At 40.3% G+C, this 26,159-nt stretch overlaps 1 protein-coding gene across 8 annotated transcripts in view; it reads left to right on the top strand.

Annotated features, from left to right (window-relative positions):
- MTM1 (myotubularin 1) overlaps positions 1–26,159 on the top strand; it is a 90,281-nt gene that overhangs the window by 58,978 nt on the left and 5,144 nt on the right. For 7 of the 8 annotated variants that reach the window (XM_060407485.1, XM_042241598.2, XM_015104996.4 and 4 more), the window contains 8 exons: positions 3,978–4,061; positions 6,539–6,688; positions 11,016–11,204; positions 15,344–15,529; positions 17,003–17,209; positions 18,137–18,229; positions 18,839–18,952; positions 22,756–22,932. In XM_060407485.1, coding sequence (XP_060263468.1) covers positions 3,978–4,061; positions 6,539–6,688; positions 11,016–11,204; positions 15,344–15,529; positions 17,003–17,209; positions 18,137–18,229; positions 18,839–18,952; positions 22,756–22,932 — 1,200 coding nt within the window. The remainder of the gene's footprint in view (positions 1–3,977; positions 4,062–6,538; positions 6,689–11,015; positions 11,205–15,343; positions 15,530–17,002; positions 17,210–18,136; positions 18,230–18,838; positions 18,953–22,755; positions 22,933–26,159) is intronic. The other variant, XM_042241600.2, reaches the window with a different exon arrangement.

Below are 26,159 nucleotides of genomic sequence, written 5' to 3'. Positions count from 1 at the left end.
GCACACAGACCCCTCAAGAAGATTCCTAGTGTTCTGGTGTATCCATGGCCCTTCAGGATCAGGGCATTACCACCCTCCCCCGGAGGGTCTTGATTCAGCAAGGTGAGCTGGGGCCCAGGCAGTGCCTGGCACATTGGGGAAACCCCAACCCCATCTCTCAACCCCCTGCCCACTCCCTGAGCTGAGATTGAATCCTTCTTGGGAAGCAAGATGGGTGCAGGGACAGGGGTCACTGAGGGCACGTCATCACCAACCTTGAACCTGACTCCCTGTGCGTTCCCACGAGGGACAGTCTCTAGAAGTGGTTCCCACCATGGAACTCGTGATTCCCAAACAGTGTCCCCACCTGACCCAGGGCTGTAGGTAGGAATCACTATGGAAAATGGCATCCTGCAAATCAAATTCTCAGAGACGCAAAGCCTTAAAAACTACATGTCTATAAGGGAAAATAAATAACAGGTAAAATCCTCAAGAAATGTAAGCTGCTAACTTTAGGTTTTACCATTTTCAGGCAGGAGCTGTAATTAGCCTTGTAACAAGTAATCACTTGTAGGGAATTCTGTACTTTTTGATAATGAGGTAAAGATGAATGGGTGATGATGTCCTTGCTTTAATGCTTAGTAGTCTTAGTTTTTTGGTAATAATCCACCTTTATGTTACTCGACTGAGAGCTTGTATTTTTAAACTCTTGCTTTGTTCTCTTATCTTAATCTTTAAGGGGGGAAAAGGGTAGAAATTAAAATATCTGGGAAGTAATTCCTGTACATTCAACTTTAGAAAATGTCAGTGTTGCTTCTTATAGAATGCTTACTTCAGAAGAGCCAAAGAGTTAGTGACAGCTCAGTGTTCACATTGTATTTTCCTATTTAAACTAGCAAGTTATACTTTGAAAAAGTATTTTCTTGTAATTGTAAGCTAATTTATTTGGATAGTTAAAATATTGGCTTGAACATCTGTTCTTTTCCACCTTAAGCTCCAGTTCAGTGTTAGATGTTTTGCTGTGTATTTCATGGCAAGAAATATCTGGCTGTTATTTGATTCATAAACTTGCCTGAAATGTTTGAGGTCCAAGTGTGGCTCTTAGCATCAAGTGTCACCACAGAGTTCCCATAGGTACGTTTCCTGAGTCAAGGATGCCAGTCATGGACTTGTCCTGTATATCTAGACATCACTCAGAGTGTGACGTGTTATTCTAGAGCTAGTTCGTGAGAAAGGCCACCTGATAGGTTGTGCTACCTTGAGGACACTGTATCATTCCCATATGATACAGACAGTTCTTATATGACTTATAAAAGAAACTATGGAAATAGCTCCTGATGATAACAATTTTGTATACTTACCTTACACTTACCAGTAATTTTAATATAGGTTGCAAGAGGATATTGGAAGCAAAGAAAGAGTTGGTTTATTTTTAGTGGTTGAGAAGTAGTAAGTTACATTGAAAATGCTGCTGGCAAGTCAGAGGACACTCTTGGCATTAATACACATGATTTTTCCGGAGAGAAAGCTTTATCTGGCCTTTTTGAGTGAGTAATTTTATTCTTCTTGAATGGCCACCATATTTGCTTAAGCTTCATTGGAAAAATGCAAATAACTAAAAACCAGGAAAAAAATGAGCAAAAACCATGTTGAAATTAGGAACTTATTTCAAGAAAGCAGATTCTAGGTTTTCTTCTAAAGCGAGTGACAGTATAGCCTCATGTCATCTACATGCATCCCACTGGCACAAGGTTCAGCAGTCTTGAGTATTTACCCAGGCAAGGTCCTGACAGGTGCAGTATCTGGTGCTCAGATGATGTCACCAAAAGGATGCTTGAGCATCTTCTGTAGATGCTGTGTATGGATAAAGACGTGTGCTATGTATCTTAGTGCTCGTCTCACCAAAGGTCCCTCTGTCTTCGAGTTAAACTTCAGTTAACAGAAATCATTTGTTTTCCCCAAGGGTACTGAATAATCAAGTATTGCTGTGGATTCACTATCAGCCTAAAGCCTCAATAATCATACAGCTAGATCAGTGTCATTGCTAATAGACAGCACTGGGGCCTAGTGCAGAGTTGAGACCTGCTGAGGGGGCCACATGCTTTGGAAAGTTCAAGAAGATCTTCTGGAGATCATGGTCCTGATCCACTTTCACCTTAAACCTCTTGCCACTTAAATACAGAAAACCAATGCTGCTAAGTGATGATTTTCCAGAAATTCTCTATAATTCTCTATAACGGGGTCAGGGGCACCTGAGGCCTTAGGCTGATGGATGGAAGGAAGAGACTTAGAGGAAAAGTGCCCCCAGAGAAAGTGCTTGTGCAGGGGCTGTGTAAAGCTCTCCATCTTCATTTGATCAAGAAATATGTATTCCACCTATGTGGGCCAGATACTGTTCAGTTACTGGGGATTGAGGATGGGAAGAAAGCAAGTGTCTGCCTTCACGGAGCCCATGGTCTAGAGGACAGTAGGGGTCCAGCAGTAACAAACAAGTAAATACATGTCAAATGGTCACAAGTGATGGAAATAAAATGGGAAGGAGGATGAGGGGTACTGTTGATGGAGGGTGTGTGTTGTTTTTCTGTAGGGTGTTAGAGAAAGGCTCGTTGATTAGGGTTACATTTGAGCAGAGATGTGAAAGAAATAAGGGAGGAAACCATGAAGGCAAGGATTCCAGACAACTGAAACAGCAGGTACAAAGGCCCTGAGACTGGTGTGTACTTAGTGCTCTTGGGGAGCAGCACTAAAAGCCAGCATGGCTGGAGCAGACTGACGAAGCAGAGGAGCAGAGACATCGTGGGAGACGTGGCCAGATGGCGAAGGCCACAGGGGCTTTGCAAATACTTCCACTTTTACCCAAAGTGAGATGAAAAGCTCCCACAGGAGGATTTGGGGGCAGGGGAAGGATTTGAGCTGACTTAGGTTGTTCCACTACTACTCTGACTTTAGGTGTAAAGATGAAAGCAGAGTTAGGAGGTGTTATTATAATAATCCAAGTGGAAGTGGCAGAGCCTTAAACCAGGGTGCTAGCAGTGAAGTGATAAGGATAAGCCAAGGTGCAAAGGATGGGGCTGGCATCTGCTGAAATGGGGAGACTGGGAGGAGCAGGATTGGGTGGGAGTTGTGAACATCCCAGTCCTCTAGCTGTGGTGCAGTCACTTGTGTGGCCAAGTCTGAAGATCACAGTGGGGCTGCAGAGTGATAGATATTTAGGAATCCAGGGTATGGATGGTATTTGAAGCCATGAAATTCCTTAATGTCACCTTGAGAATGAGCATAGAGAAGAGATGAGTGTCGTTTCAGAGATCAGGGCATTGATTCAGAACTCACAGAGAAGTTAATTAAGAATTTTCCTAATGTTCTGTCTCTTTTTAAATAGATTAATGCATCACTGGTCTCTTTTGAGACAGTGGCACTGTTTACTAATCATTGCTGGATTTTCTTTTTCTTTCTTTTTTTAAAGTGTCTTTTACCTGACTGATTGCTAATACTGCTTAAAATTGATAGGCATTTTTGGGTCTAGAAGTCTGATTTTTGTGCAACAGCACTTTGAAAACAAACCAGCAAAAGTCATGTTTATTGTAAAGTAATTAGCCTCCAATTAAAAGAAATAAATTAATTTACAAAAAAAACTTAAAAAAGAAAAAGTCATGTTTTAGTCATAGAAAACTGTGGTCTCAAAAGTAATGGTTAATCAAGATAGAGGGTAGCATAAGTCCAGCATGAATTTGCCATTGTTATTTCTGGCTTAATGGGCAATTCATATTGATGTATGGCAAAAACCATCACAATATCGTAAAGTGATTATCCTCCAATTAAAATAAGTAAATGTTTAAAAAAACTAAGAAGAAAAAGTATTAGGTTGTTATTTCATTGTAGGCAAATCTGGTAAAAAATAAAATAAAAATCTAAGGTTGTGGTATTGGTATTAGTAGAGTATTAATTCCTTTACACTGAAGTTGACATTCTGTGTTTTGTTTTTTTTTTGCCTTTTCTAGCCGATATTTGCATTTTTAAATGAAGAAAAGTTTAACGTGGATGGATGGACCGTTTATAATCCAGTTGAAGAATACAGAAGGCAGGTAAGTCAGTAGATATTGTACCACACGAAGAATCTCAAATGTGCCTGCTGAGGATATATGCCTTTGGTCATGCTCTTTGAGAATCAGTAACACCCTTGCTCAGAGAAGGCAATGGCACCCCACTCCAGCACTCTTGCCTGGAAAATCCCATGGACGGAGGAGCCTGGTGGGCTGCAGTCCATGCGGTCACTAAGAGTCGGACATGACTGAGCGACTTCACTTTCACTTTTCACTTTCATGCATTGGAGAAGGAAATAGCAACCCACTCCAGTGTTCTTGCCTGGAGAATCCCAGGGACAGGGGAGCCTGGTGGGCTGCTGTCTATGGGGTCACACAGAGTCGGACATGACTGAAGTGACTTAGCAGCAGCAGCAGCAGCAGCAACACCCTTGCTAAATACTTTTTTCCTAGCAGTAGTATAACATGGCTTATTCTGTCTGTCTAGTACTGTGAAGCCTACAAGCTCTTACAGGGCCATGTTGAAGCTGCATTGACAGTTGCATGGCTAACTTCGTTTTCTTCCCACTACACAAAGAACATCCATTATATGTTGTCCATGAAATGAATCAAATACTCAGAGTCTAGAAAAGCCAAGCTTCTATATCTTACTACTCAGGAATTGATGTCACAATGTATTTATGTGTTTGGGAGCGTAACTATTACTGGCAGTTAGATTTCAGTTATATTCATTTTGGCTTAGAGATTCAAATGAATTAGAACTGTAATGATGACTTTTCCAGGCAAGCTTTGATGACTGTATATGGGAATTGCCTTTACTGCTCTCTTAGTAAACTTTACCCATGTGCATGTTTATTTGCAACAATAAAGTAGGAGGCTTTGAGTATTGTTGCTGTTCAGAGGTGAAGGTCTCCTGGCATTTTTAAGAAGATTCCCATGCCTTTTATGGAATAAGAGCTGCACTTTGACCTCTGCTATAACTAAATCATGGGACAGCTAGGAGTTTTGTGATGAGATTTTTCCTAAATCTCGTTCTATAAAGCTTATAAAATAATTGGGAAGTTTTGTCAAATTAGATTTGAGAATCAAATCAAGCCCAGTGAGTATAAAGTCAAATCACAAAACACCAGACTTGAGAACCTTTAAGCCACCACTTCCACTACAAGCCCTCTTGGCTGAGTTCCCTGTTTAGTCTTGATCAGACATGCAGGTGTGGAAATTTATCTCTGGAGCACATATATGAAGTAGTATGCCCTGTTGCTAGCTTTAGACTATTTCATTTTCAAAGGCTGTGTATACCTCTCATTAATAACCTGTCTTCTGGGTTATATATGGAGGCAGAAGAAGGACCATTGAAACATCTTGCATGTTTTGGAGACCTCTGTAGTGTTATGCATTAAACTATTTGTACCTTAATTTTGGAGTATTATTGACAGTATTAAGACTTATTTTGTAGGTCAAAGCTTCTAGCTTGAAGCAAAACAATTCCTGTTTTTAAGCTTGCATGCATATATGAACTGTTGAAGGTATTTTGTTCTAGACTGCCATTATATTCCATCTTTTTTTCTTATACCTTTCTGATGGGACTTGTAACTCTCTAATTGGACTTGACTTCAGACTCATCTGCTTGGTCTGGACTCTATGGGGCCAGACCTAAAGACAAGGTACAATGCTTGTTCCCAGAACAAGCACCCACATGGCTCACTTTTGTGTGTGTACTTCTGTATTTGTGAGTGTGGGGAGGGAGTTATTCTAGCACCTCTGGACCTTGTCCCCACTAGATCCAATTTTGTGAGTAGGCGGTAGGATGGAAGATGTCTTCCGTGTGTCCCTGTCACACTAGCAGGCCGCCTCAAATGCAGATGACTCTATTTGTCACACAGGCCATAGGGCAATCACCCATCCCCCAAAAATGAGCCTCCCCAGAGGGGTTTTCCTTACTTCCCTTCTATGAATTTAGTTTTTTAATTAATTTTAATTTGAGGCTAATTACTGTACAACCTTGTAGTGGTTTTTGCCATACATTGACAATGACATACAGTGTGAATTTCTTTACAAGCTTAGCTTCTTTCTACTTTGGAGCAGGTTGAAGTATTCTCCCTGTTTTGAGTAGGGGGTAGAAGTTGCCTGATAGCTTTTCTACCCTCAGTTAGACACACATGAAGATTACACAATGTACTTTTCTTTAAGGTGTGTGAGTGAGTGGGGGGGGGGGGAGCTTGAGTTTCTCTGTACAAGAAGTAGAGAAGAGTTTGGCATGAAATGAAGGAAGATCTCAAGTTGAACAGAATTTGCATTTATCAATGACAGTTTAGAATTTTGGAGCCCACCTGTGTTTTGTCTTGTGTTCTGTTGTCTGGATTACCGATCTGGTTCCCTTATTGGGAATCAGTAGAGTGTTATCACTCTGCTGTCAGACGCACGTTTGCCTTCTGCTCGAAAGGAGAAAGGAGACCCAGCGATGGCCAGACCCAGAGAGGAGTCCTCCGTGTTGACATGAACTCCCTTTTCTCCTGCAGGGCTTGCCCAATCACCATTGGAGAATCACTTTTATTAATAAGTGCTACAAACTGTGTGACACTTACCCAGCTCTCTTGGTGGTTCCGTATCGTGCCTCTGATGAAGATCTTAGGAGAGTTGCAACTTTTCGATCCCGAAACCGAATTCCAGTGAGTACTGCAATTCATGTCTTTTGTAAAGAGTGCCATGAGAATGGCAGTCAAGTAATTCAGAGAAAGGCTGTTTTGGAATTTCAGTCCCACAAGTTATCATCAAATGTCTTCTGAGTGCAAAGCAGCAGGCCAAATAGGGAAAGAAGTAAGATGTCACCTGCCCCCCTAGAAGCTTGCAGTCAAGGACAGAGCATGAACTCAAGTAGTTTTTATATAGGAGAGGGAACAGGTAACACCAGGTGAGAAGGAAGAGGGGAGGACAGGGTCTCTGTGGCTTCTCTCTTTGTAGCACAGTGATTAACAGATGTGAGGCTCTTGGTCAGTGTCAGCTGACACGTTAGAAACAACACTAGAAATACCCTGTGTTATGGAGCCTGTAATTACAGGCTTTTACTTAGCACCTTTATTAGGATTCATCTATCTGCATCACGTTTGTAAGCTGCATTCAAACCATTAGCAATATTGAGACAAGTGCAGATTAACCCAAACAGTATGTTACAGTATCACTGGACCTAGTTCATAAAGTAGTATTTCGGTTCTTAAATATTTATGGATGAGTTGCACTATAAATCTTATTGACTAAAGTGTCTATAAATCATATTGACTAAAAATTTAGAGAATATTTCCCCTCTGTTAGTTTTCAGGGCATCTCATAATAAGTATATTGTTTTTGATTTTGAAAAAAAAGAAGTTGAGGAAATTAAACTTTAATGTTATGTCACCTTTGACTTCCAAATCTAGACATTTTTGTCCTTAAAAGAATATTTGTGTGAAACTTTTGTGTAGTATCAACATAATATACAGAAAAGGCAATGGCAACCCACTCCAGTACTCTTGCCTGGAGAATCCCATGGATGGAGGAGCCTGGTAGGCTGCAGTCCATGGGGTCGCTAAGAGTCAGACGCGACTGAGTGACTTCACTTTCACTTTTTACTTTCATGCATTGGAGAAGGAAATGGCAACCCACTTCAGTGTTCTTGCCTGGAGAATCCCAGGGATGAGGGAGCCTGTTGGGCTGTCGTCTATAGGGTTGCACAGAGTCGGACATGACCTAACCGACTTAGCAGCAGCAGCAGCAGCATAATATGAATTGTAACTTAAAATGCACTTGGTTCGCTAAGGGCAAGTGTCTGTTCATATCTTCATGAGGCATATATTATACTTGGAATTATGGTCTTTAGCTCATTTTGCTAGAATGCTGTGCTAATGAAGCAGAGTTACCAGTGCGCTCCTCTTCTGCTCTGCTGAAACATACTTTTCTGTGCCATAGCCACAGACTCCACCCCTCTTCTGGCCAGCTGTGTAGCTAAGACATGCCTTGCCCACAGGAGAAAGGGTTAGGATAGTGTGGGTTCATTTTGTTCACTCCTTCATTCAATGAGTATTTATTGAACATCTACTGTGTCAAAAGTACATGTGAGTACACATGTACGTGTGTGTGAATTTCATGCAATTAAGGGCAGAAGAGGAAATGAAACAACTGAGCCAAGTCCACTGTGCTCAGGCTGCCATGTTTATCCAGCAGTTCCCACAGTTCTGAGTGAATGGAAACCCACTGTAGAGCAAATAGAATGCTTAGCTTTTTACTTAGCCATTTTATTGATCCTCCTTACCTTGTGATGGGCACCGATTTGCATTTATTTTTCCTAAAAAAACTTAAGGCTAAACTCTCCATCCCCTCTCTATAGATTACAGTGCTTAATAATATCTAATAATGGATGATGTACTCTTTCAGATATAACTCCTAATCACCAGACTCTTGAATGTAACCCAGGAAATGTATTTCCTTTTTAATAGTAAATCATTAATATTTGATATTCAGTTCTTTAAAAAAAACTCATAAACATACAAAAAGAATTGATGAGAAAGCAGTCTTATTATGTTATCCATAAATAAGATGTATGGTGTTATAAAATATCACTGAATAATAAAATAACCCATATACATTAATGTTCCCATTAAATGGGTACATTTTCCTTTGTTCTCCAACAGGTTGGTTTTAATGTTATTGAATTCTGTAACATATAAGTAACATATATTTATTTATTTTAGACATTTTAAAAAATACTGTTAAAGATCACGGAGACTGCCACCTAGTGAGGACCACACTTAACATTTTGATATATGTCATTCCAGACTTTGTTCTATGCATACATATTTTTATTTGAAAAAAAAAAAAAGAAATTACTCTGTGGTTTGTGTCTCAATCTGCTTTTTCTACCTAGCATTTATCTTGGAAAGAAGCTTCCACACTGTTGACTCTCTGCTCATGTGCCAGTATATGGAGTCAATCAGTTTTCTATTGTGAGACATTTAGCTTCTTTCTAACCTTTTGCTATTATAAACCGTGTTTTGGTGGCTAAATCTTTGTGTACATTATTAATTATTTATGGCTTCTACATATTAACTTCAATAAGAATAGCCTAATATAATAGCATATACTTTTAAAGCACTCATGGTAGTTGATGTTGTGAAGTTTATATTATTTGTACCTGGTCCAGCTATATAGCAAGCATCCTTTTTATGAAGGTAGAAAAGAAGAAGAAAAAGCAAGTAAGAGGTAAAACAACTCATAAGAATAGCATTTCTTAACATGGCCTGTTGATTCCAGTCTTAAATCTCCCAAGCAGAGAGAAGTGGGGAAGAAGAGCAGAGAGGACTGGGGAATGAGGGTCTTTGTCAAATAATAAATGTCTTGTATATGCAGCAATTTGCTCTTTTAAAAGTGATCTCATTTGGGGAATTGCCTGGTGGTCCAGTGGTTAGGACTCTGCATTTCCACTGCTGAGGGCCCAAGTTTGATCCCTGGTTAAAGAACTAGGATCTCACAAGCCACCTGGTGTGGCCAGAAAAAAAAAAAAGTGATCTTGTATCAAATCAACATATTGTATACCTTAAATTTACCTATTGTTGTAGGTCAAGTGTATCTCAGTAAACCTGAAAAAAAAGTATATAGATACGTAAAAGTGATCTCACTTCTTTTCTCTCTTGGAGGCCAAGCCATGGGAGGTGGGTGGGCACGTCTCACTTCCACACTGTAGATTAAAAAATGGAGCTTGTACCCAGGCTTGCAGTCCTGAGCCTTTGGACTCTCAGTCAAGGCCACAGTGGTATTTTGACTGGGCCCTGGCAGGTACAGAGACTCAGTTGAATGAGTATTCATTCATATTACCATATAATCTCTTCTCACTAACCTGTTATATTATTATACACTGCCATTTTTATGGACATCAATGCCTGTAATTTGCCAGAGTGGGGAGGTGACTTCAAAGATGACAGTGTACTTGGCTTTGTATTAAGTGAGCGCGAACATTTCTGCGGTTTTTGTGCCTGATTTTCATGGGTTTTTATACCCTTTGCTGGGTCCATGCGTTCTCCATTTGTCCTCCCAACAGTGCCACACCATCACGTGGCTCCATATTTTATGAAAGAGGGAAAGGAAGTGACAAGAGGCCATGAGCTCAGTACCCAGGTCAGAGCCACCACAAGAGGTGTGCCTGTCCCAGAGCTCATGCTGTCACCCACCATGCTTACCTCCCAGCTCCTGTATTGTTTTTTTTTTTTCTTTTAACAGCTTTATTCAGATAGAGTTCACCTGTCAAACTATTCAGTCATTGAAAGTGGACAGTTCTGTACCTTTGGCTATGTTACATTGTTAGCTTCCTTTTACAGATCTTGTTTCTTAGGTGCTATGAGCTGAGATACCAGGTAGCAAAGTGTGCTGGGCTTGTGTGTAAAATTAGAGAAGGTTGATTCTGAGAAAAAGCTTGAAGGGCTCTCCCAGGAGGCAGATGTCCAAGCTTCGTTATGGAGACCCTGGCAGCTCTATGGCTGTCCTGAGGTTCTGTTTGCTTCCTTTGGGTTTTCCGTGTTAGATTCTAGAATCGAGACTATTGGGAAAATGACTTGCAGACATGAGATTATAGAGACAGGACCAGGGCTGGTTTCCTTTACCTCTCACCTTTTACTGAAATTGTTTCTGGGTGATGACAAATCCGGTGCAAGCTGCAAGACTAAAATAAAATGTCTGAAGCTTTCTATTTCAAGTGATGTAACTATTTTTAGGTTAGCATTTAACATTTTTAGATGTGGTGCAAATTGAGAAAAGACTAGTCAAGCAATTAGTTGTTCTCATTGGCTCTGAATCGTCCTAACGGTTAAACATGTGTTTCTGGGCACACAGGGAAATCAGAGGTGAACAAACATCCTGTTTTGGCAAAATCAGTTTCACTTCATCATGATTGTTAGGGCTCTCTTTTTTTTATGGTTTTAATTGAGATTTAGTTGTTTTCTTGATGGTTTAAAATTTCTGAACCAACCGTAGGTGCTGTCGTGGATCCATCCCGAAAACAAGACCGTCATTGTGCGTTGCAGTCAGCCTCTTGTTGGTATGAGTGGTAAACGAAATAAAGAGGATGAGAGATATCTCGACGTCATCAGGGAGACAAACAGACAAGTTAACAAACTCACGATCTATGATGCAAGACCCAATGTCAATGCAGTGGCAAACAAGGTGAGTGTATTTCATGACGTGGTTCTACCTTATATACAGAGTGCAGTGTTTTACATGAATGTTGTTGTCATGAGCTGTCAACATGTGGATTTAAATTCATTAAACTTTGCTTAGATCAGGAAATGAGTTCACTAAGGTAGAAAGTAGTTTTAATCATAACATATATGAAAAGTTGATTTCCTTAAAATCAAATGAAGGGGGCTGCCCTGGTGGTCCAGTGGTTGAGACCTCGCCTTCCAATGCAGAGGGTGTGGGTTTGATCCCCAGTCAGGGACCTGGGATCTCATATGCCTCATGGCCAAAAACCAAAACATAAAATAGAAACAATACTATAACAAATTCAAAAAAGACCTTAAAAATGGTACACATAAAGAAAAATCAAATGAAAATCAACTTTTGATAAACTAGGCAAGTCTAGAGCTGTAATGAACTTGAGTTTTGGCTGAGATCTCAGGCATGTATTAGAATCTCTTTGGAGCCCTTTAGGCTTTTGACGGTCATCCTCAATGTCAACACTATGTCATTCTCAGTGTATACACTAGGGAGGCATCTGTGGGGATTGTGAGAAGCTGTAATTGTTAAAATCCTAAATTTGTAGCTTTATCTAAGCAGTCTTGTCTCTATACTCAGAAATGTGTGTTCTCAATTATATGAGATAATCCAAGAAATGAGGAGCTCCATGTATATGAATTTTACAGTTATTTGTGCATGCGTACCAAGTCACTTCAGTCGTGTCTGACTCTTTGTGACTGTATGGACTCTAGCCTGCCAGGCTCCTCTGTCCATGGGATTCGCCAGGTGAGATTACTGAAGTGGGTCACTGTGCCCTGCTCCAGGGGATCTTCCCAACCCAGGGATGGAACCCTGGGTCTTTTATGTCTCCTGCATTGGCAGGCAGGTTCTTACCACTAGTGCCACCTGGGAAGCCCTGGTGTCAATGTTTTCAGATAACTCTTTCTCTGGGGTTTCCTTGGCCTTCTTACGCAGAGTATGCTGAGTGCACCTACAGTAAAGTGATAAGGCAGTGTTGCCTGCAAGGGCCCCTCAGCAGCTGCTGCGAAGGCTGTTTGCCCCTGCACGACATGGTCCCAGACTCAGAAATACCTTTGACATTCAGTTTCAACTTTTTTTTTTCCTTTTTTCATTGCCAGTTGTCACTTATACATGTTCACAGTGGGCCTGCCCCATCCCAACTTTCAGATTTATTGCTGCTGGTCAGATGTAGGCTTACATTTCATCATCTTGGATATTTTGCTTATCCCGAAGTCGTTTACCTGGCATCTTGCATTATTGAAAGCATAAGGCAAGAGCCTGAAAGCAAAACAAGTCCTGAAGCAACTCACCTAGATGTGGTCGTTTCCTAAACAAACCCTGTAATGTCTCTCTACATGGGCGTGTGTATGGAGCGCCATTCACAATTATTTGCTCATAGATCGTGCACCTGACACCTTTACTCCTGGGGAGCCCCTTGCCCCTCGTGTATTTTTGGACCAGCTGTTTGTTACTGCTGTTGATTTGGGTTTAGGTAATGAAAATGATTTTGAAATTATCCATAAAGCAATCATGCAGTGAAATCAATCAGTAGATTAGGAATTAGAAGAAAATGTTTAGTAAATTCAGCCCACATATGAATATCTTTTTGTATTATCCTTACCTTTATATTTCTGCTATCTTTCATGTATAATTCAGAGTTGAATACATGCATAAAATGAAGTATTTCCATGTATACATTTAGCCTGAAACAGATATGATATAACATTAAAATGAGGTATTTAGAACAGATATTTTAAGGTATATAAAATGCATAAAATGAATACCTTTATCATATTAACTCTAAAGCTCATTTTTGTAGCAGTAGAATTATTGAATGCCTTTTTAAGACTCAGGAAATTTGCCTGTGTGTCTAGTCTGTTTAGGAATGAAAGGAAGGAAAATATTATGGGAAAAAAACCCTAGGCTTGAAAAATCTGTGCATCAGTCTTTAAAAACCACATTCAGGGTCCCCTCCTCTCTCAGCTGTGTCTTTCTAGCCATCTGTATCCATGGCAACAGTCTGCATGTTGTACTAGGTAACTTGGGTTGTTCTTTTCTGTTGAGGAGAACTGAAAAGAAAACTTCAAAACTAATCTGAATTGGAGATTTTGAACTTTTGGTAACTCAATCTGTGCTTGACTAATAGATTTTTACCCTTCTGACTTCTCTTTGAACCTAATTGTTCTGCCCTTATGGATATTTAGAAATTTACAACCCCAGATGTAACAAGCATTTTAAATTAAACAAACAAAACCCAGAGGCAGACAAGATTCAGCACCCTGTGATGAATTAAAGTGGGGCTGTATTAATGTCTGTTTTGGCAGAAACTTTGGCAATGAATTATTACTTTTTCTGTGTATCATCTTCAGTTATTTAAAAAAGGAACTCCAGCATTCGGAATGTCTTTGAAAAATCAGTAAGTGTTTACAAACCACATGCCACGTGTCCATGGGAAGGTGATGTGTGTCGTTGTGTGAGAGGCTTGCAGAGCTAGTTCACAGTGGAACAGGCATACTCCTGTTGTGACCTCTGATTGCAGCTACAAGGTTTTATTCCCTGAAATGTGACCCATGTGCGTGTATATTCGTTAGCTGATAGCTATTTAAAAACAACAAAGTGAATATTTGTTATCTACTACTGATGCTATTTGTAGCAAGCTTTAAAAACACATTACTATTTAAGTAAATAACAATTTCTCACCTGGAGTCTGTGGAGATCAAGGCCTCTGGCTTGTACATAGGTCTCCAGATTTGAAGTTCAAGTGGTAGGTAGCCTTACTTCTACTGCAGGAAACCTTCTCTGTGACTAACCCTGGGAAAGAACTGTAGGATGTATTGGCCCTTCTGTCCTGAGCTACAAATTGTTGTAAATAAAAAGAGAAGAGGTTTTCTGTGGCAGTGGCAGGCATGTGGTTTGTCTGTCCTCGGCTTTGACTGTTTACTTACCTTGTGAGTTTACATATTCATATGTTTTTATGATGTTAATTGGCATCCTTCCATTTTTTCTTGCTTTCTTCACAGGTTCCTGAATGATTTAACCTTTTCTTTAAAGGCCAGGGGCCATGTGTTCCATGGCATTTTCAAACATTGAGCAGAAATCAGCAAAGTTCCTAAACAAAATTGTAGCATTTCTTTTTGTCTTTGTGGAAAACAGGCATCTTCACGACCCTGTGAAGGGGAAGTGACGCCCACCCTGACAGGTTGATGCTGGCAGGCACTATGGCAGGTGGCGGCCATCTCATCTCCTCTTGAAACCTTTTGTCCTTCGAGGACCAACCATGTGCAGCACTATCCCTGATGTTTTTGCATAGCACCTGGACAGTCACAGGACACTAGAAAAGGTTCAGGCTTTGAAATCAGATGACTTAAATTCTACTGCTTACCTCTGACTTTGGGGGTAGTTAAATAGCATCTGTTTTCATTTGCAAAATTGAGATAGTAATACCTGTCTTGTAGCATTGTTGTAACAATTAGGTACAATGATGTAAAGCAAGAATCACCATATCTGGGATGTCAGAGAGGCTCATTAAATGGTGGGTGGTGTTAGCTGTTATAGAGCCCAGCTCCTTTTAATCTTAGGAGACCTCAGTAGTAGTATCTCCTGTTCTTCAAGAGACAACATTGAGGCTCAGAGAGGTTAAGTGCTTTGCCACAGGTTGCACAGCAAAGAGGGGCTGAAGCTGAGTTATCCACCTGGGTCTGTCTCTAAAGCCTGTCTTTTTCCTCTAGCTCATCGTGTCCCATGTGAGCCTGCCCTTGGAGTACTGTTAAAATCAGATAGAAGATGAGAACCATTCAGAACCAGCTCTTGCCTTTCCAGATCCAGAAGAAGAGCTAGTAATTAGGGAACATTTTGAAAATGATTTTTTCTTGCAAATACAGATTCCCAAGAAATTGCCAGCTCCCCATCATTTTTTTCCAGCTCAGAGTGTGACTAATATTGTTGAGGCCTAGTGTCAGATAGGAAGTCGAGTCACATCAATTATTTAATCAAAGTTACAAAGTTTTAGGTTAAGATTTGGAGGACTAATAACCTTTGAAATATTTGTCTAAGTAATGGAAGAAATAGAAAACCCAACTTACTGTTTTGTATATCTTGTTTCTTAGGCAACAGGAGGAGGATATGAAAGTGATGATGTGTATCATAACGCCGAACTTTTCTTCTTAGACATTCATAACATTCATGTTATGCGGGAATCTTTGAAAAAAGTCAAAGACATTGTTTATCCTAATGTGGAAGAATCTCATTGGTTGTCCAGTTTGGAATCTACTCATTGGCTGGAACATATCAAGGCAAGTATAAGTTTTGAAAAAAAGATGTATATATATAAAAAGAAAATAATTGTTCAGTGAAACAGGAAATTGTTTTAATTCCTTAAATTGAAAAAAAAAATTGAACAGTGAGAAAAAGAATATTTGTCGTATAGGGCCGACAGTTTGTGTTTCTTTACAATTTGCTTACCCAAAGTAAAGATATTCTTGAGAGTTTGTGGAGATGTCACTTTCCAACTCATCAATAGCGAGTAGTTGAGCCTTTCCCCCAGGTTTATGTAACCATTACTGCATATGACCTTCAAGAACCTGGAGCCATCGTTTTTATTAAAACTAATCTCAGTGGACTTAATTTAAAGAATGAGTTTCGTGTTTTTATTATAGTCAATCCTTCGTCTTGATAGAGGCATCAAAAACCTCCATTCTTTTAAAAGAACTTGAAACTATGTGAGGAAACTAACAACTTTAGAAACTTCAATTTATTTCTGTAAACAAACAAGGGACTTCGCTTGTGGTCCAGTGGTTAGGGGGTCTGTGCTTCCACTGCAGAGGGTGCAGGTTTGATCCCTGGTTGGGGAGCTTATATATGCGTTTGTGTTCTCCCAAAGTTTATATGTTGATACCCTGACCCCCAGTACCTTAGGGTGTGACCTCATTTGGAAAGAGGGTCATTGTAGATGTGATTGGTTATGACAGGTTCATACTGGGGTAGTGTGGACCCTTAATTCGATAAGGCTGGTGTCCTTATGAAAAGGGGAGTTTCGACACAGAGACATGCTCAGAAAGATACCATCTGAAGATCGGAATTATGCTGCCAGAAGGCAGGAACTACCAGAAACTTCGAGACAAGCCTGGAACAGGTCCTTCCCTAGAGCCTTCAGAGGGAACATGGCCCTGCCCACACCTTGATCTTGGACTTCTAGCTTCCAGACCTAAGAGATGATACATTTCTGTCATTTAAGCCCCCAGTCTGTGTAACACTATTACAATAGCCCTAGTGAACTTGTATAATCATATGTGTGAAAGAAGGTTTGACATGTAGTTTGGCTTTGTGTCTGTTTGTCTTATTTTTTAATACCTACTTACCTCAGTTTCCTTGGTGGTGAAGAATATGCCTGTAGTGTGGGAGACGTGGGTTTGATCCCAGGGTCAGGAAGATCCCATGGAGAAGGGAATGGCAACCCATTCCAATAGTCTTGCCTGGAGAATTCACGGACAGGGCAGTCTGGCGGGCTCTAGGCCATGGAGTCACAAAGAGTTGGACACGACTGAGTGACTAACACTTTTCACTTTCACTTTGTCTTTGAAATTAGTTTCTGCAGAGGAAAAGCAACAAACCTTGTAGTTCCTGGCCTTCCATTTTCAGAACCTTTTCCGTTCTAGACGTTAAGAGTTATTTTAAAGCAGGACTTTTTACTAGGGTTAAAGGCTTTAAGTTCAAATTTAAGCAGTCCCTTCCAGCTGGCCATTTACTTGCATGTTTTTCTTTGCCAGCTTGTTTTGACGGGAGCCATCCAGGTCGCAGACAAGGTTTCCTCGGGGAAGAGCTCGGTGGTGGTGCACTGCAGTGATGGTTGGGACAGGACAGCCCAGCTGACGTCCCTGGCCATGCTGATGTTGGACAGCTTCTACCGGAGCATCGAGGGCTTTGAAATATTGGTCCAAAAAGAATGGATCAGTTTTGGACATAAATTCGCATCTGTAAGTAAACAAAACTAATTTTTAAATTATCTGGTCATTACCACCTGGGATTTAAAAAAAAAAACTAGTTTGTGAAACCAGTGATTTCCTTTTAAAAAGAAAATCTGAGTAGTATTATAAAAAAAACACTCTGCAGGTTTGAAAATATGTGGCGCTTTGGGTTTAGCCAGTCTTTTCAGGAGACATGTTCATCCATCTGTGCCATTTACAGTTTCACTTGAAAGTGATATGGAAAGTGTTTCAGTTGAAATTGTACAAAAGAAGGAAGATACTCCTTTCTCAACTAATGTTATAACTACTAGAGCCAAATATTTGTAGATATGCTAGACTTTTTGTTGAGGCTTTTGCTATTTTCTGATAGATATTTTGAAGACCAGGAGAACCTATTAAAATGTCTGTTTGCAGGTCTGGTTTCCAGACACCTTTTGAATAAGTATTTTGAACAAGTAAGTACTGTGAACAGCATTGTTAAGTAGAAAGAATCATTGTTAATGGTGAAGTTTTTGACTTGTTTTCGAGAAAGAACTTTTTTAAGAAGAATTTTTTAATTATAATAATCATACCCTTTTGGATATGGTTTCAAGATTTGAAACTTTCAGATTGGTCCCTTAGCAACTGGTAACAGTTTGCAAGGTGATCTGCTCCAGTCTACTTGCAGCTGCACAAAATTCTGATCGGATAAAATAGTTGTAATGCTCACGTAGGATCATGATGCTTTCTCAGTTTGTATTGATATTTTATAGAAATTTATCTCCCTAATTTCCATTGTTTTGAAACCTTACATTATTTTCTTTATTGCCATGGGGAAAAATACTATTCACTCTCTGAGAAGCTTGGTGTTTGGAAGGCAGATTACTGAGTTGTAACTGTCACATTTTGTGGGTTATACCTTTCTCAGTTTTAAAACAAATCATCAATTCCTTTCAGAGAATAGGTCATGGTGATAAAAACCACGCCGATGCTGACCGATCTCCTATTTTTCTCCAATTTATTGATTGTGTATGGCAGATGTCAAAGCAGGTAAGAGATACATTGGATGAAAATACATTTGACTTCATCTTTAAATATCTTATACAATATCTGGGATTTGTGTCAGAGTAACACAGGGTAGAGTTAGAGATACAACAAGTTTGGCCATGTGCAAATAATTCTGGACACCAGGTGATGGGTACATGGGGTTCACTTTTTAAATCCTCACTACTATTTATATTGACTGGAATTTTTCATAATAAAGTTTTTAAAATTTAATATTTAACTACACTCTCTCTGCTAATGGAAAAGCAGTACAATTGAAACCACCAGCCATCTTTTCCAATTTATCCTATGCTGGTGTTTGTGTATGGGCATGTCTGCTCCCTTAGACTGCTATAAATAAGTAAATCACCTCAAATATCCTGTACGCTCAGGAGAACCCAGAAAATGGGCTTGTTTTCCCTTTTTGACTCATTATTCCTTTACTTGATGCTCATTTATGCTCTCCAGCCCTGGGCAGAGCACCAACAGATGAGCCGTAGGGCGCTGCAGACCTCAGCCTCAGCTGTCCCCCCAGAACAATTATGCACCTCTTCTGAGCTCTATGAGATCAGCCTCAGGTTTTCATGTGTTCCTTACCCATTTGTTTCTGTCTAGTTCCCTACAGCTTTCGAATTCAATGAACGGTTTTTGATTACAATTTTGGATCATTTGTATAGCTGCCGCTTTGGTACGTTCTTATACAACTGTGAATCTGCTCGCGAGAAACAGGTGAGTGAAAAATGCTCATCTTTTTAGTTAAAGGGTCACCAAAATGTGTCTAGTCTGCCATGAAATACAAAGAATTTGATAGCTTGGCTTGTGGTGAATGCAGAGTGTCTCATTTTGTACCTCACGCTTTTTCACTTCAACCAGAGGTTATTGAGTTTGTGGTATGGCCTTCATGAGTAAGATGTTGACTTTTCCCTCAGAGAGTAAGAATTTTTTTGTTGAGGTATAGATGATTTACAATACTATGTAAGTTTCAGTATGTAACACAGTGATTCAATAGTTTTATAGGTTATACTCCATTTAAGGTTCAGTTCAGTTCAGCTGCTCAGTCGTATCTGACTCTTTGCGACCCCATGGACTGCAGCATGGGGTCCACCAGGCTTCCCTGTCCATCACCAACTCCCAGAGCTTACTCAAACTCATGTCCATTGAGTTGGTGATGCCATCCAACCATCTCATCCTCAGTTGTCCCCTTCTCCTCCCGCCTTCAGTCTTTCCCAGCATCAGGGTCTTTTCAAATGAGTCAGTTCTTTGCATCAGGTGGCCAAAGTATTGGTATTTCAGCTTCAGCTCATTAAAGTTATTATGAAATAATGGCTATATTTCCCAATGCTATATATCCTTGTAGCTTATTTAGTTTGTACCTGTTACTCCCCTACCTTTGTACTGCCCCTCCCACCTTCCCTCTCCCCACTAGTAATCACTAGTATGTTCTCTATATTGGTGAGTCTGTTTCTGTGTTACTACATTTCTTCACTTGTATTATAGATTCTTCATATAAGTGAAAACATACAGTATTTCTCTTTCTCACTTCACTAAACATAATCATCCCCTCCAGGTTCAGCCATGTTGCTGCAATTGACAGCACTTGATTCTTTATGGCTGAGTAGTAGTCCATTGTATATACATGGCACATCTTATTTGCCCATTCACCTGTTGATAGACACTTAGGTGGCTTACATATCTTGGCTATTGGAGTAAGCATGGCTATTAAAGGCGTGCAAGGTCACCCTCCCAAAACGCCATAAAAATGTCAGTAAGGGAAAATTTTTAAAAGGTATTAACCCACAAGAACAGGGGGAAATAAGAAAGGAGACACAGCAACAAACTTGGAAGCTGGAAAGATAGTAGATAAGTGGGAAATAACTTCACTTGAGAATCTCATACCAGCAGTAGGGAAGGCAAGAACCAGTCCACTTTGCATCGCAGGAACCCCAGATGACTCAGGGCTTCTGGGGCAAAGGGGGAGGGATGAGATACCCTGAAGGTGTGTTTAGAATAAGCAGGCAGCTTTCCTGGATCACCCCCACCCATCTCTGGAGTTGAGGACAGAGGTTTCTTCTCGAAAAAGAGTGGTAGGTCTCCAGGTGTCATCAGGGGTTGAGTGAATGGAACAGCTGGCTTGCGAGGGCCTCCACCCATGTCCCCTGCTGACTCCTTACATCCTGGCAGCAGGTCCTTATCTTTCAGGTAGGAGCCTTCTCTGTTGGCAAGGAAGGAGAGAGAAGGAACCCTTGGATGTTGCTGGTGGGGGTGTAAAATATCATGAGAGCCAGCATTTCTACTCCCGGGTATGTACCCAAGAGGGAGGAAAACAGGGGTAAGGCAAAAACTTAGTGCAGGGCAGCCCTACTCATAATAGCTAAAAGGCCTCAACAACCTCATCAGCCGTCAGCTGATGAACAGACAAACTAAATGTGGTCTCTGCATTCAATGGAATATTATCCAGCCATCAGAAGGAATGGAGTTCTCACCCACATCACAAAAGGATGACCCTTGAAAATATGCTTACTGAAAGGAGTCAGACATAAAAAGGCACATACGATATGATTACATTTATCTGAAATGTCTAGAAAATCAAGTCCATAGAAACAGAAAGCAGACTAGTGGTTGACAGGGGCCTGAGGGAGGGGAGCATGGGGAGTTCCTTCTTAGTGTGTACTGGCCTTCCTTTGGGCATGATGAAAATGTCTTAGCACTTGACAGAGGTGGTGGTTGCACACCACGAAGAAAGTACTAAAAGCCTACCACTGTAGACTAAAATGATGAATTTTATGGTATATGAACTACACTGAACTTTTAAAAAACAGAAAGAATCTTCTCTGGAGAAAGTGACTAGCCCAAGAAGAGGGACCTCAGGATTTGCTGAGTCATAGCAATCTAAACCCTAAACATGGATCTCATCAAAGCTACAGTATATATTGGGGGTTCCCAGGCAGGGCAGAGGGTGTGAGCACAGCAGCGTGGGGTGGGAGCCGTTCTCCCTGTGACAGTGCCAAGAGTCAATGCCTGTAAATGTGTAGTCAACAAGTAGCAAGAGGATAGTTTTCTCCAAGATGTGGAGGTAAGTACCAAATAACCAGATACATTTAAAAAGTCAAACACAGTTGTTTGGGGGAGAAAGGTGAGAGACTGCTTTTTCCATAACAAACCTTGTCTAGCTGTTTGACTTTAAGTCAACTGTGTGCATGTATAAAAATAAAAACAAGCATGCAAATAAAGACAAGGCAGTGTAGATTGTGGTGGAGAAAGCAATGGCAGCCCAGTCCTTTACTCTTGCCTGGAAAATCCCATGGACACAGGAGCCTGGTAGGCTTCAGTCCATGGGGTTGCTAAGAGTTGGACACGACTGAGTGACTTCACTTTCATGCATTGGAGAAGGAAATGGCAACCCACTCCAGTGTTCTTGCCTGGAGAATCCCAGGGACGGGGGAGCCTGGTGGGCTGTCGTCTATGAGGTCGCACAGAGTCGGACACGACTGAAGTGACTTAGCAGCAGCAGCAGTAGTGTAGATTGTGGCATCCAAAAGGGTCAAAAGAAGTTTTAGGTGGATCCCAAGAAGGAAAAATTATGCTGCTGTTATTGCTATTCACATTCACAAAATCTGTATGTTCAAGGGATTTCTTCAGTCACTTATTTCAAGCTGTTCTTTTCAGCTTCCACTTTTATCTTATTGGTCCTTTCTTCTTGATTTTTAAAAAAAAAATTACATATTTTTTAATTGAAGGATAATTGCTTTACAGAATTTTGTTGTTCTCTGTCAAATATCACCATAAATTAGCCATAGGTGTACATATGTCCCTTCCCTATTGAACCTCTCATCACCAGGAAGAGTTTCCAGTTCTGCCTTCAATAGTTTTAATACTTGCCTTTTTATTTCCCAAGTTTTAATTTTCCTCTATTTATGGTCAGAACGTAAAAAAAAAAAAAAAAACTATAATTGAAAATCAGTGAAGATATGAACATCTGTATGAAATGATGGGTACCAGATGGAAAAAGTGAAGCTTCACTGAAGTCGGGTATCCAGGTGTTTCAAATATCTGGATATTGGCATGATGCATTAAACCTCTGGATGTTTTATTAACCTAACTATCTAGATGCAAACTGTCAAGTAGACCCAGGTTAAGATTTTGTAGTTTGAACAAACACAAAAATGGAAAAAGTCAGTGAGATCTTGTGATAATTTTTCCTTGCTGCTGAATTCAAAAGAGCATGGTGCCCATCTGTTCGTGAATGTTTTCCCAGCCAGGAATAGTTTTCTTAGGTCAGTGAATTGCATTTAATGTTACAGCATCCTGCCCCTCTCTCTTCCGGCAGAAACAGAGGCTCTTGAGCCATTATGTATGCAAATATCGGGAAGTGGTGCACAGCACTCCAGGCACAGGAGGCTTTTTGAGCTATTATGGGGATAATGTACATGTGTGATTCAAGTTGACGCTCAGCCGTATCGCCGCAGCCTGAAAAATGGTTTGTGTACTGGGGTGTGTTTTTACTTAGGCTTTCCACTTTCTCTTTCATCTAGAAAGTTACAGAAAGAACCGTTTCTTTATGGTCACTGATCAACAGTAATAAAGACAAATTCAAAAATCCCTTCTACACTAAGGAAATCAATCGAGTGTTATATCCAGTTGCCAGTATGCGTCACTTGGAACTTTGGGTGAATTACTATATTAGATGGAACCCCAGAATCAAGCAACAAGTAAGTGAAGTAGCATTGTGAATATAGTGATGTCGAATAAGTACTAGCTTGGGACTTTGATAATGTTATGTAGCAGTTATTTAAAAATATTATGAAAGGAAAAATAGAGTAAAAAAATTACACTTGCTTTTAATCCCAATTTCAGTTAAAAACTGTTTTTAATGCCTAAACCATTTATTTTGATTGCTGTTGAACTAATATTTTCCTGCCAATATGAGTAATGCAGTTTTTAAAAACTAAAATCTAAGCTAATGTTTTATTAGAGTATAGTTGCTTTACAATGTTGCGTTAGTTTCTCTGTACAGCAAAGTGATTCAGCTATGTGTATACATGTGCTATGCTTAGAAGCTCAGTCATGTGTGACTCTTTGCAACCCCATGGACTGCAGTCCACCAGGCTCCTCTGTCCATGGGGATTCTCTAGGCAAGAATACTAGAGTGGGTTGCCATGGCCTCCTCCAGGGGATCTTCCCGACTCAGGGATCAAACCCAGGTCTCCCACATTGCATTCAGCTCCTTTACTGTCTGAGCCACCAGGGAAGACCAAGAATACTGGAGTGGGTAGCCTGTCCCTTCTCCAGGGGATCTTCCTGACTCAGGAATCGAACTGGCGTCTCCTACATTGCAGGCGGATTCTTTACCACCTGAGGTACCAGGAAGCCCGTATGTATACATATATCCCCTATTTTTTGGATTTCCTTCCCATTCAGGTCACCACAGAGTATTGAGTAGAGTTCCCTGTGCTATACAGTCAGTTCTCATTAGTTATCTGTTTTGTACATAGTAGTATATACATGTCTGTCCCAATCTCACAATCCATTCCACCCCTGTCCCCCACCTTGGTATCCATAAGTTTGTTCTCTACATCTGTGTCTCTGTTTCTGCTTTGCATATAAGTTCATCTGTACCATAAGATGTAAACTAATTTAAATCTCTGGAAAATTTCTGAGTTTTCATAGTCAAGGATTTCTTTTAATGACTAAAAGTTGTTACACCTCATAAGAAGGTTCTTTCCAGAAACTAGACTGAGATGATCCTTCAAGGAAAAGAAACATTTTCTATTATCTAGTCACATGTATGTTACTTGTCAACTAATATCAGAATGCTTTTTACCGAAAGTCTTTACTTCTAAAATAAAGATAATTGATCTGTCAAAGGATAGTACAGTCAATTGGCCATTTATCAGTCAAACATGGAAATGGTGATTTTTGAAGCAAAAGACTCCACATTTTATTAAAGGCACAGTCAGGCTTTCTCCCACTCCTACTGCATCCAAGATCAGAAGGAAAGTCTAGCCTATTTCTGAGGGCTCAGCAGTACATCCATTGAGCGATTTGTTCTAAGCACTGTAAATATTAAGTATTTGTGATCACTCTTTTTAAAGGTTTGCACACTTTCCTGCGGTTAGGATGGTTGAATACCTGTTCTCCCAGGCCAGTCTTACATAAGTGTCAGCTTTAATCCCACTACACATAGTCAGGCAATAAAAGGGCCTGGTGCTCAGTCTGACTCTGGATTGTTTATTCCACTCAGGCAGCTGGCTACACGCCAGTGTGTGTACCCTGTTCCCACCAGGGAGATGCACGTTTAAGCTGGCCCTCTTGTTTCAAGGTCTCTGCTTGCTTGCCTGAAAGCCTTTTGCAGTTTCATGATGGTTGAAATGTATGATTTTTTGGAAAGTGACAGATTCCAGGGCTTGAGAACATTCACTTGTTTAGTTTAGGATTTGAGAAGTACACAGAGGGAGTGTATTTAGCTGTAGTTCGAGCATTTGGAACATCAAATAAAGAGGAAATAGGAATTTTCCCAAGATTCTAAGCACTGTTACACAGGACATATTTCTTTGCTGGTTAAAAAATACTATATAATGAGCCCTGTTTGTCCTATAAATTTTACCTTTTCTGTATTTATCATGGCTTTAAAAAAATAACTGTTGGTGATTAGAAAATGTTGATAGTTTCTGTACAGATTCTGTAGTCTCTTCTCCTCATCCATCTGTACTTAGAGAAGCTCTTGAAATTCCATGCATTTAGAGCAATTCACTTATGACATACAAAGGTAATGACAATTGTGTGACAAGTCAGGTTTTCAGCGACATCACTGGAAGAACTTACTGTGATGTGTCTCTCCCCCTTACTCTCCCAGAACTGAGCCAAATGGAACTGAGCCAGGTAGGAGTGAACATTTCTTTGATTGAGGTTTTTATTTTGAGACAGTGATTGGTCTGTATTATGATCTGTGAGATTTACTCCAAGAAAATAACTCACCCTTCCTATATAGATTTTCTGAATGTCAAGGGTCCTATACACATCTTTATGTCATTCAGCACCTTGGATTTTCATCTGCCAAATACCATGCATCAGGCACTGGGGGGACCCAGAGATTAAGAAGAGCTGGTCTCTGTCCACAAGGAGCTCCCAGACTGCAGGGGCGCCCAGGAACAGAAGTTGATGATCAAGCTCGAGGAGAAATGTGAACTAAGTGCATCACATTTCCCAAAAGATCTTATGCAGAACAGTATTTCATACAGAAATAGATTACAATCCAGTCACAGAGGACTTTTCAAATTCTATAATGTAAACCTAAAAGAATATACTTAACTACTGAAATTGTTCTTCAGTTGTGTGGCCCAGTTGGTATACAGGCAGTTGTTGAATGCCAGGGGCATTCACAGCACTATGGTAAACTATTGGTGTGGAAAAATGTAGAAACATATCCAGCCTCTCCCCATAGTGAGCTATTCCCCAAGAAGAAGGCAGGGCTAATGTGCTTTTTTAAAAGCGGAATCCACTGGCCTTTGCTACAACCTCAAAACTGAGAGTTGATGACAAGACCAATTCTTATATTTGACAAACTGTGAAGAAGCAAATTTGGTACTTTTATTTAATATGAGGAAGTTTCTCAGGCCAAAAGCCAATGGAGAATTTAGTCCCGTAAACCTAAGTGAGACCTTCAGCTGCTGGTATGTTGCATATTGTCCTTTGGGGACGTCTGCACTCCACGTGGCTCTGAACCAGGGTTGCCCCAGGCAGATCCTGTTTTACTTAGGATGACAACAAGGACAGATCTTCACAGGCTTACCTGGGTGGGGTTTAAGTTATTTCTGATAGAAAAGTTAGAAAGGAATATGAATATGAAAATCTTTTTAAGCCTAAAATACCTGTGTAGCCACTGACTGCCTGTGCCTGGCATGCTCCTTACTTCATACTTCATTCCCCGAGGGACACA

This window comes from Ovis aries, chromosome X (assembly GCF_016772045.2).
Source record: "Ovis aries strain OAR_USU_Benz2616 breed Rambouillet chromosome X, ARS-UI_Ramb_v3.0, whole genome shotgun sequence".
Lineage (NCBI taxonomy): Eukaryota > Metazoa > Chordata > Mammalia > Artiodactyla > Bovidae > Ovis > Ovis aries.
This window is presented reverse-complemented; position numbering and strand designations above follow the sequence as displayed.